The following is an 11,096-nucleotide window of genomic DNA, read 5'->3' on the forward strand; positions in this document are numbered from 1 at the left end:
TCTCATTTGCTGCAAGACAAAGGTGATAATCAGCAATGTAATTTACCCATTTACATTAAGTTTTAGTATAATTCACTCATGTTCAGCTGAAGAATCATCTTCAATCATAACTCGGTCTCGATCTCATTAAAAGGATCATGAGTAACCTGGAAATGAAAAAAGTACAGAAGTAAGAAATGGCAGTCTTGCTGAATTAGAACAGAAGTACTGCTAACCCTAGCTAAATAAGTAAATAACCTCCATGCAATGACAAACCTTCAGAACAACTTCTGTCAACACACGTTTAATTTCCTTGTTGATTGTTGCTATCCGTGTCGCTTTGACTTCATCCTGCAAATGATTCAAGTCCAGTATATCGACTTGAAATGAGGACCATGTTAATATCCAAGTCGAATATGAACAGGAACAAAAAAGAGTGTCTGTGTCCGTAGGGAATGCTTCAGATACACTACCAACACCAAATGCTGCCGGTGGAACATAGTTCGAACGAGAGAATGCTCCAGTATGCAAAGTAGGATCCATCTGTAACTGAATAAAAATAAGTACCACTGTATCAATGATGCAAGAAATTATATCAGAGTAATAAACATGTGATGCTTGTGGTGGTACTGGAGCTGAATGAAAATATCCAACTGTTGCAGATGCGCCCCATGATTGAGTTGATGTTGGAACCGTGCCATGTTCAGAAACTGCTGTAGGAACAATGTCCTTAGCAACACAATAAAGAGCAAATGTGACATGTCCAGATCCACATGTCTGTACCTTAAATACTCAGAAAAGCATTATTCTAGTGACTGGACAACAGTAATACAAAAATAGAATATGATATCCACATAAGAAATAACAGAACACACATAGGCATGGGATGCATTGGATGCCAAATCAGCCACACAACATAAATGACACAATTGGCATATCAAGATCACAGTTTGACACTATAAAACTTGAGCCTAACTGTACACACCTGCCTATAACTACATATTTCACATGATTGAGTTAATTGCGTTTCTAGCCTGTAAGGAACACACATTATGCTACGAAACTGGGAAAAAAAATCACGAAACGACATTAAAAATAATATGAGGAACAAATCAATCAATAATCAGAAAGCAAAAGACGTTGTTGAGCCCCACACTCATGGTTCAGGCCAGGCCATACCGTCGTTGGGGTGGTAGACCCACCTGCCACCGTCGATCCTGCCGTGCAACAATCTCAGAGAAAAGTGTGTGGTGTGTGCCGCTGCTGGCCACGCGCGAAGGAGGCGGAGGTGGAGTTGGCTGCACGTTCGGAAGGTGAGATTGGGGGGTCGGCCGGGGGCAGAACCGAAGGAGTCACGCGAGCGAAGAAAAAAAGGAAGATTTTTTAGGGCTAAAAAAAGGAAGATTGAGGGCAGGACGGACACGGTTAGCCTAGACGTGCTTTGCACAAACTCCGGTTGGATCGGAGAGGTAGCAAGTTGGACAACGGGTCGACCGAACCACATACGTTGTATTAACGATTGACCCACAACTTATGAAGAACTACAAAATCTTCCTACCTTTAATATTGTTATAGCAAGGAAGGATGCATTTCAAGCTTGAATCCCACATTATCTTAAGATTCTCTATTCGATTAGGACAATAACCTAAACCATGGATTTCCACACTTCTAAGGCAAACAATACAAAGGAGGTACTGCAGCTCCCTCCACATTTTCACATCCGGGCTTGGGACCGGCAAAGGCAGTGTTAGGCCACACCAATCAATCATTCAGCAAAGCATACAAGCCACACACACACAGTCAAGCCACACACAATCACACACACAATCATAGTCAAAATGCAATATTCACACACACACACACATAGTGAAACATCAGTCAAATGCACAATATTCACAGTCACACAACACACAGTCCCACATCACAGTCAAATGCAATATTCACACACAGTCAAACACACAGTCACACACACAAACAGTCAAGCCACACGCACACAAGAGAGTCACAGACAGTCAAACACACATTCACACACACAAAAAGTCAAGCCACACGCACACAAGAGTCACAGACAGTCAAACACATAGTCACACACACAAACAGTCAAGCCACACGCACACAAGAGAGTGAAGCCACACGCACACAGACAGTCAAGCCACACGCACACAAGAGAGTCAAGCCACACACAGTCAGACACACACAGAATGGAGCACTTGCACACAAGAAACAAAAAGAAATAGACCGAAGTAAATACATGCAAGACCAACGTAAACTCAGAAATCTATAAAGAAATTTCAGAACCTGAATGACTAAACTGATTTCTCTCGAGGGGTGAGGGTGACTCAGATCTTCGTTCCTGAAAACGAGAAGCTGGTTAGAGGTTGATTAAGCGATTATCTTCATCACTACCCACAAGTTTGTAGGCCTATGGACGGAAAAGAAATGTTAAATGTGTTCTTGTTCTACTTACTAGAGAAAGCAAGGCATGTAACATGAGCAACATTCTTATAGAAATTCTGGCTAAGGTAAGCCATTCATACCTAAAAAATTATACGTTTCAAGTTGACAACAGTGGTTGCCTCTCATCGCTTCCAAGCCGATGGCTAGCCTGAAATGACATTAGCAACTTAAAATGTGAGTGACCAATGTAAATGATGTTCCTATTATTCTTGAAGAAAGAAAAGTAGCTTACGTCATGAGCAGCACCAACAGTCATATTAGAAAAGAAGATTTAGATGACCTGTGATGTAATAAGCATCATATGAGTCAAATATACATGGAAATCAGTTTATGATCATAACAGCATAAGTAATTATTCATGTATGTATATCAAAGTTCTCAAGGAATCAAGGATTCAGTATAAAAAAGTCAGACAAACTGATCAAAATTCATGCCCCGGCCATTTGAAAGGATAGAAACTTACCAATGATTATGTGTATCTTGCAACTCCAATAATTCACTTGGTTTGTCGTCTTTGACTTTAGCTGTAGGTGAGAAGAACCTAAGAACAAATAGAAGTTACACAAACAGAAGTACCCAATTCCTGCAATGTTCAGATGTCTGGTACACGGTATGATGTCCAAGAAAGAATGAGGAAGTGGCAAGGGCTAGGAATCTGGTAACAAAGAGGACCAAGGCTAGGCTATACATTATCCCAATAAGATGTAAGTTGTTTGGCAGTACCTTCTAGGAAGAACTTGTGCTATTTCTGCCCATTTATTCCCATATACCCAATGGGCATTAATCAGTGCATGTTCCTCCTCAATAGTCCAAGCTTCTCTCTATATGTATGAATTCATTTCAAAATCAGCTTCATATTTACCAATCAGCTCTTCACATAACCAGAGTGTGTTTCTGAATTAGTAAACATTCCCTATTTGTCTTACACAAAGGGGGGAATGCATCTAAGCAAACCATAAAAATAAAACAATCAAAACAATACCTCTCTTGACATTGCTTGCCTATACGTCCACCTTGCAATGAGACCGTTTTGTTGGTACTGGATTTTGAGCACAAATATCAGGTGCCAATAGGTAGTTATGGATATAGCACATCTAAAAACTTAAGTAGCCAGAAGTAGCAAAATTTGGCTAAATAACTTCAGGCATCAGCACTGCAAAATGTAAAGAACGTAAATGTACCTGCATTGTATGCAAACCCAAACCATCAGTGTCCTTAGCAACACAATAAAGAGCTAATGTGACATGTCCAGATCCACATGTCTGTACCTTAAATACTTAGAAAAGCGTTATTCCAGTGACTGGACAGAAGTAATACAAAAAAGAGTATGATATCCACATAAGACATAATCATAAAAAAGTATAGAAAAAAGAATAGTTTTAGGTCTGTTCACATTCAACAAGCAACAATCAATCGTGACATATAGAACACAAGTTATACAAGCCACACCATCAAATAAATGCAATATTCACACACAGTCACACACACACACACACAGTCAAGCCACACACATATTCACCATCAAGCCACACACAATCTCACACACATAGTCAAGCCCACACACACAGTGAAGCCACACACACAATCAAGCCACACACATAATCAAGCCACACATACAGAGTCAAGCCACACACATAATCAAGCCACACAGAGTCACACACACAGTCAAGCCACACACATATTCACCATCAAGCCACACACGATCTCACACACACAGTCAAGCCCACACACACAGTCAAGCCACACACACAATCAAGCCACACACATAATCAACACATACAGACTCAAGCCACACACATAATCAAGCCACACAGAGTCACACAAACAAAATGGAGCGCTTGCACACAAGAAACATGCATAGATAGGGGCACAAATAGAAAGCTAATGCATGCAAGACCGAAGTAAACCCAGAAAATTATAAAGAAATTCTAGAACTTGAATGACTAAACTGATTTCTCTAGAGGGGTGAGGGTGATTCAGATCTTCGTTCCTGAAAGGGAATAATAATATGTTCCACTGAGACTGTCGAACCAAAGAGAAACCATGCAGTTAGATGAAGGATTCTAACTAACCAGTTGGAAAAGTGGATCCCCGGGTAAATATTTCAATATGAACTCCCTTTGACATGAGTATCTTGGGTCTGTATTACGTAGAACTCCATGACCATAGCCAGGAACAACCTATGGATGCAGCCAGACATCAGTAATTTATAATTTTGACTTGTAAGTTCAAATAAGATCAACAGTGAAAAGCAACCTTAGATCTCTATGTTAGATCTCTTGTTTAGCATTCAACTAGAATAGTTTTGCAGTGCAAACTTCCCATAAACTCATAAACAATAGTCAATGTTAAATCTCAGAATGGGCATGCATGCAATGGAGGTGGTAAAAACTTAACCCAGTGAGACTAAAACTCTAAATAAATGGCGCGACTCCATAAAGCCGCACGACATTGATGGTTTCTAATTGGCAAAACAGGATCAAGAGACAAGACGATCATGATGGTTACAAGTTACTGTAGCAATTGATGATAATAAGCTGAATAAAAAAGGTGTGAAATCACAGGGCACTGAGATGAACTAAGAGCCAATACCTTGTACAATGTAGCAAGAACACAAGAGCATTGTGGGCCAGCACCAGCCAATATTGTGCATGTTACAGCAGCACCAAGAAACATGTTCTATCAAGATTTCTGAGAATAAAATATGGAGGCAATATTAGTTCCAAACACGATTTGCTAATAACCACTGCAGTACTTAAACATGAGTATCAAGTAGGGTAATTTATTACATACAGCCACTACACCGGCAAGGCAACAAAGAACCATACAAGACGGAACATTAAAAAGGAGTAAATTGCAGAAGAGAGAAACAAATCTACAACTGATTGGAGTAAGCCTTACTCACCCCCAATTTGGCGTTGCTCAATTTGACAGATACCATAGTATCGAAGTGCAGCTTCCAAGAATTTACGCTTTAGATCTAAAATTCTCGCATAGCAGACCTACAAGAGATATAAGAAGGAAACTAAATTTTAATCCTTAGTTGTGGACAGATAGATTATTAAACTGTTTCTGAACCAACAAACCTTGTATTGTAAAGTTCAGAACTTCCTGGTTGCTGTTTGTGACAAAAAATGAGGCTTTGTTGATAAAAGCTTCAGCATTCACTCCATCATCATCCTACAAAATGAAGAACTACATTAGTCTAGCTGACAATGCAATGACGACAAAGGTTAAAAATAGGACTAACCTCCAAATAGAGTCGTGCAATCTGGACGCACTTGGATAATTTGTTTGTGTCCTCAAGCATCCTGGTTTTTAAGAGGATGGTTAGATTTTCCCGGACTTAGAAAATCCAATGACATGTAAAGAGAGACAAAAGCTTGTTTCAACCTGATTCCCGAGTCCAAGTCAGATGCCACTAAGCATTTGTGCTGCTCTTAACCATTGTTGTTCAGATTCATACAGTTCTGCAAGCTTCTCTAATCACTACAACCTGCATATAGATAGCCAGCACGGTTATAGATCAAGAATGTTGCAGAACTTTTTTACATAATAACAAGCAATTACAAAGTCACCGAAGAAGATATAGTGAGAAGTTACAAAGCCCACATAAACAGATATTACGTCAGTTATTTGTGGTAGTGAAACAAATCCAGAGATAAACATTCTCTATGAGATTTACATGAAGACACTGGAATAGCAGTAAACTCACTGGATGATTTCTTCCACAAGATGATAAGCATGATGTAGGCATTCTTTGTACATTTTTCTGCACAGGTATAAATTAACCAGCTTCAACAAGAACTCCCAAACAATAACACTAAAGAAGACATGGATATTTAGATTTCTAAAATGCGGTGCATAAGAGGGATATGATGCATGAAGCTATATATAGATATTTAGGTTTCCCTATATTGGATTATTTTCTCTACTCACAAACAAGATCATGAGGTATATAAAACTATAGTCCTTGAGCAATAATTAGTGCTTGATAGTTGAATAGATAGAACTCGGTTTGAGATAAGCTACCTTTCCACTCTTCAGTGTCTTCCATACATATTCTTTAAGTTGGTCGGTTGTAATGTTACTTCCAGTCTCTTCCATTACAGATTTGATCCATAGCAACACTTCCTGCAGTATATGGTGACTATTCTCAGTTTATGCACATCAAAATAGTAAATACAACATTTTAAAATAGCAGGACCTATGTTTTTCTTCTTCTTAACACCGTGTGCAAAAGCAAGTGGGTAAATAGCACAGCCACAAGTTTTGCAATTTGTTCATTATTACGAACAATTTGTTCCAGGAGATCCATTTGGCAAGCACAAGTTGAGCATGATGTGGCAGAGAACATCAACTACACATAAAATCAAGTGTACCTGATTAGCCAGGACGTGCAGTAGCTCAGCCAAACCTTTCAGTGTCCTTAGCAACACAATAAAGAGCAAATGTGACATGTCCAAATCCACAAGTCTGCACCTTAAATACTTAGAAAAGCATTAGAATATGATATCCACATAACACACATATCACAAAAAAGTTCAGAAAAAAGAATAGTTAGTTGTCTGCACTAAACAAGTACTGGTGTGTTACCTCAGGAACTACCAATACCAAGTTAGTATAAATGATTATATTCATCGAGACATCAATCACTCCTGGCATATACCATCTCAAGGAAAATTTGTAAGAGATGTGGTTAATAACTTGGATAAAACACACCATATCTAGTATAATAGCACAAAAGTGATATCAATATTTCTACATTCCGCATCAGATAGTGTAAAACACACCATAGATTGTACAGTATAAAACACACCACGGCCTATATGGAAAGACAGACATTGGGAACATAAGCAAAGCATTACAAGAAGAACCCAATTCAAAAGAACATACGCAACCATCAGAAGAACCATAACGAATCACCCCATCTCTGCGTATAAGATGGGGTTATTCAAGAACATAAGAACAACCGTAACGACCAACGAGCCAAACCAGAGTATCATAAGGGTGCATGCGTTTGAGGTCTGGAAATCGCCGACGAACAATGCAGCGACGGAACTAATCTGAAACTGACCTTGCAAAGTGAGGTTTGGCCTCTCCCCGTCTCCGTAATCCAAATTCAAAACCGCGAACACAAAAACGCATGAACATGAAACGTAATCGTTCCTCGCTCCGCCGTAAAAACGAAACGCAGGATCGTGAATTTCTCTCAGATAACAAAAGCGCACGCAGAAGTTCAATGATCCAACAAACTCAGAATCAATATGAACTACTCAATGATCCAACAAACATTACAACAGAATTGTATGCAATAGGATGTCAGAAGCTCAATGATCAATGATCGCACTATAAATTAATTGTCATAAAGTCTAGGCAAATCAAGAAAAGCATTATTCTAGTACCAAAAAAAAAGAACATACTATCAACATAAGACATAGCAGAACACACATATCGCTAAAAATTTAAGAAAAAAGAAGTTAGTTGTCTACACTAAACAAATACTAGGTCAATAATCACTATACCGAGTTGATGCCATAAAATTTAACAGGACAAACAACAATTTTTCAGGCACACTAACTGGGGATTAACAAATGTCACAGCATAAGAGTTGAGCTAGTCAACTGGATCACCATCATCACAAGAAAACAAGCAGCACATGTCCACATTAGAGTTTCATTGAAATTGTTGTCCAAAGTGAAGGGACGTGACAGTAGTTAGCGGCATTGATAAAAAAACATGTGATGAGCGTGCTTTCATGGATAAATAAATTCTGGCATTATGCTCAAAACAGAATTATATGCCCAGGTGTGCAATGACAAAAATTCTCGAGTTATACTATGCAATCTAGGATGTAGTCTAAGGGGAACTAACTAGCAGCAGCTCATCCAGAACTCCTATGAGTACTTCAATGGAAATAGCAACATCAGGAAGAAAAGAAGGAACCTTGTCCAGCAGTAGCAGTAGCAGGTGTTCAATTAGTTAAGCAGCTGGCAAAGCATGATAAAAAGAAACAAATTGCAGGTACAACAAGAACATAAACAATACACACCATCAGAACACACACGCCTAGCCGGTACAACAAGAACTCAAGAGTTAACCGACCCTGGAACTCAAGAATTGACAGAGGGCCAAACAAGAACTGACAGAGGGGCAAGAATTGACAGAGTAGCACAAGAGAGCATGCGTTTGAGTTCTGAAAATCACCAAGAGCAACAGGTCTGAACTAGCACGATAAACGAACGTTGCTCCCCATCTCCCGCCGTAATCCAATTTCAAACCAGACCTGTTCGTTCCTGCAACCGGCGCGTACACGAAACCCAGGATCTCTCCCTCGGACAACAGAAGCGCACGCAGAAAGAATTGCTAGTTCGCAAACGAGACGGAGAACCCCGACGAGGCGAACGAGACGGGCCAAGAACACGGGAGGGCATCGGGACAACGGCGAGGACGAGCGAAATCGAACCAGGCGCGACTCTACACGGACGACGGCGAGGACGAGCAAGAATGATTCGGACGCGACTCTAAGCGGACGACGGCGAGGACGAGCGAAATCGAACCGGACGCGGCTCTAAACGGACGACGGCGACGAGCAAAATTGAATCGGAGGCGACTCTAAACGGACGACGGCGAGGACGAGCAAAATCGAACTGGGCGTGACTCTACACGGACGACGACGGCGAGGATGAGCAAAATCGAACCCGACGGCGACCGCAGACGGGCGACGGCGAGGACGAGCAAAATCAAAGCAGGCGCGACTCCAAACTGACGAATTGAGCACGAGCAAGAACCAAATCAGGCGCGGTTCGAAGCCTAAACGGACGGCGAATGGAGGACGAGCGAATCCAAACCAGGCGCGAGGAGGCGAGGCGAGGCGGGAGGCAGGGCCCGGGGCCCCGGGAGAAGAGAGGAGGAGCAGACCGGCGGGCCACGGCCAGGGCGCGGGGAGGGAGGACAGGCGCGCGTGGCCGCGGACAGGCCGCCGGGGAAGGGGCGGCGTCGTCGGCCGGGTCCTTGCCGGAGACGGCTTCGGCGGGCGGCGGAAACCGGAGGGGAAGTGGAGCTGGTGGTGGTGGGTTGGGGCTGGATCCGGACCGGGTGGGCAGGGCGAGGGATCGGTCGGTCGGAGATATTACCGTTGGGAGCCTCAGATTGGGATCGGGTGCTCGAGGCGGGTCGTGAAATTTCTAGCGAGGGTGCTCGAGGCAGAGGCGGTTGCGTGCAGACCACGGCTATTAGGCCGGCGCACATGAGCAGACCGGCCCATTTGGTCATGTTAGGCTGTGTGTCGTGTCTTATCTCAGAAAAAATATGTTGGTGCAAAAAGACATCCACGGTGTTTTCATTTCGTTGGCATCAACTTAAAGTCCAAGCGATCCTACTCCTAACAAAAATAAGTTAAGGTCCAAGCTTGTTTCAAATTAAAAAAAACTAAAGGTCTTAGTTGCCCAGCTATGATAGTGAGGATACGTTGACTGTGTTCGAGGCGACTTTCAGCGGTAGTCCGAGGACCGGCGTGGTGCCGGCTCTTCCCTCCCCGTTGATCCCCTTCCTCTCCCAATTTGATTCTTCGTTTGTCTCTAAGCTCCACCGTTACTCCCCCTCCTCTGTTCCGATCCCTTCTCCCGTAATTGGTGTTGTTTCTAGTGGCGGTGCAGGATTCCTCAAGTACTAGTGTCGAGGGAGGGGGTATCGAAGGAAAAAATGATGCTACTTTTGTGTGTGTATATACAAGAAAACTCATCATGTTGGAGAGGGGCCTGGCCCATGCTAGCCACCCCATGCCTTTGCCACTGGTTGTTTCTCCCTATCAATCCTCTATTCCTCTTCTCTCTTGATCGTTCTTTCAATCCTTGGCCTCCTTAGTTGCTCTGTATGCAAAGAAGAACCACACTTGACGCATGTGTGTTGAGGCATGCCCAAGGATCCATTCGCGCTGCCACGTATAAACCAAGTGATCGAGTCCATGGCCGGTTGCGAGCGTTTGCTGGACTAGCAAGGCTATCTAGTTGCAAGCTCTACCCTTTCGCCTCAAGTCTTCCAGTCGGAGTACTGGACCATGTACTTTGACAGATCAAAAGTGATCGGAGGATTGGGGCCTGGTGTCATCCTGATCTCCTCGAAGTTAAAAACTCGGCTATGTTCTTCAGATCCACTTTGTTGCATCCAACAATTCAAAATAGGAGGCTTTGTTGCATGGCCTACGGATTGTTGTATCACTTGACATCCATCAGGTGCTATGTCATAGGAACTCGGATCTAGTGGCACAATTAGTCATGAAGGACTACAACGCGAAAGTTCCAGTATGATCGCCTATCGTGAAGCAATCTGCAAGCTCGAGGGTCACTTTGCAGGCCTCGACACTATTGAGAAAAGGCCTATAGGTGAACTATAATTAGTGACGGGCAGGACGGGTCATCCGCCACAGTTATTACTCGAAAATAGTTATGGTGGGTACCAGCACCCACCCTCCACAGCTAACTGCATCCCAGTGGCGGGCGCTAGCTTGCGCCCGTCACAGGTAGGCCCTTTCAAATAATCCCGCACAATGGACAGTGTAGTGGCGGGCGGGCATTTAGGGCCCGCCACTATTTCTCACATAGCTTTGGCAGGCGGAGGGCAGCGGACGCCACGACTCTGTTTTGGCAAAATGCGTCAAA

The 11,096-nt window shown here is 42.7% G+C and overlaps 1 protein-coding gene across 7 annotated transcripts; it reads right to left on the reverse strand.

Moving 5' to 3' along the window:
- Positions 1-701: 701 nt before the first annotated feature.
- Positions 702-9,548, reverse strand: LOC125525639 (citrate synthase, mitochondrial-like). Of its 7 annotated transcripts, none has more exons than XM_087536361.1 (18): positions 6,819-9,548; positions 6,469-6,570; positions 6,152-6,208; positions 5,830-5,932; positions 5,687-5,747; positions 5,523-5,616; positions 5,342-5,438; positions 5,029-5,127; positions 4,509-4,616; positions 4,386-4,426; positions 3,618-3,704; positions 3,419-3,475; positions 3,160-3,257; positions 2,900-2,977; positions 2,669-2,716; positions 2,517-2,584; positions 2,278-2,332; positions 702-762 (listed from the first exon to the last, which is right to left on the reverse strand). In XM_087536361.1, the coding sequence occupies exons 1-4, from the start codon at positions 6,894-6,896 to the stop codon at positions 5,897-5,899; spliced, it is 273 nt and encodes a 90-aa protein (XP_087392487.1). In that variant the 5' UTR covers positions 6,897-9,548; the 3' UTR covers positions 702-762; positions 2,278-2,332; positions 2,517-2,584; positions 2,669-2,716; positions 2,900-2,977; positions 3,160-3,257; positions 3,419-3,475; positions 3,618-3,704; positions 4,386-4,426; positions 4,509-4,616; positions 5,029-5,127; positions 5,342-5,438; positions 5,523-5,616; positions 5,687-5,747; positions 5,830-5,896. The 7 variants fall into 7 exon arrangements, with proteins under 7 accessions (XP_087392487.1, XP_087392490.1, XP_087392486.1 ...); XM_087536364.1 differs by having other exon boundaries at positions 6,819-9,546; XM_087536360.1 differs by having other exon boundaries at positions 702-756; positions 3,618-4,426.
- Between the last annotated feature and the right edge of the window lie 1,548 nt (positions 9,549-11,096).

Source organism: Triticum urartu, chromosome 7A (genome assembly GCF_056163025.1).
Source record: "Triticum urartu cultivar PI428250 chromosome 7A, HENAU_Tu73, whole genome shotgun sequence".
NCBI lineage: Eukaryota > Viridiplantae > Streptophyta > Magnoliopsida > Poales > Poaceae > Triticum > Triticum urartu.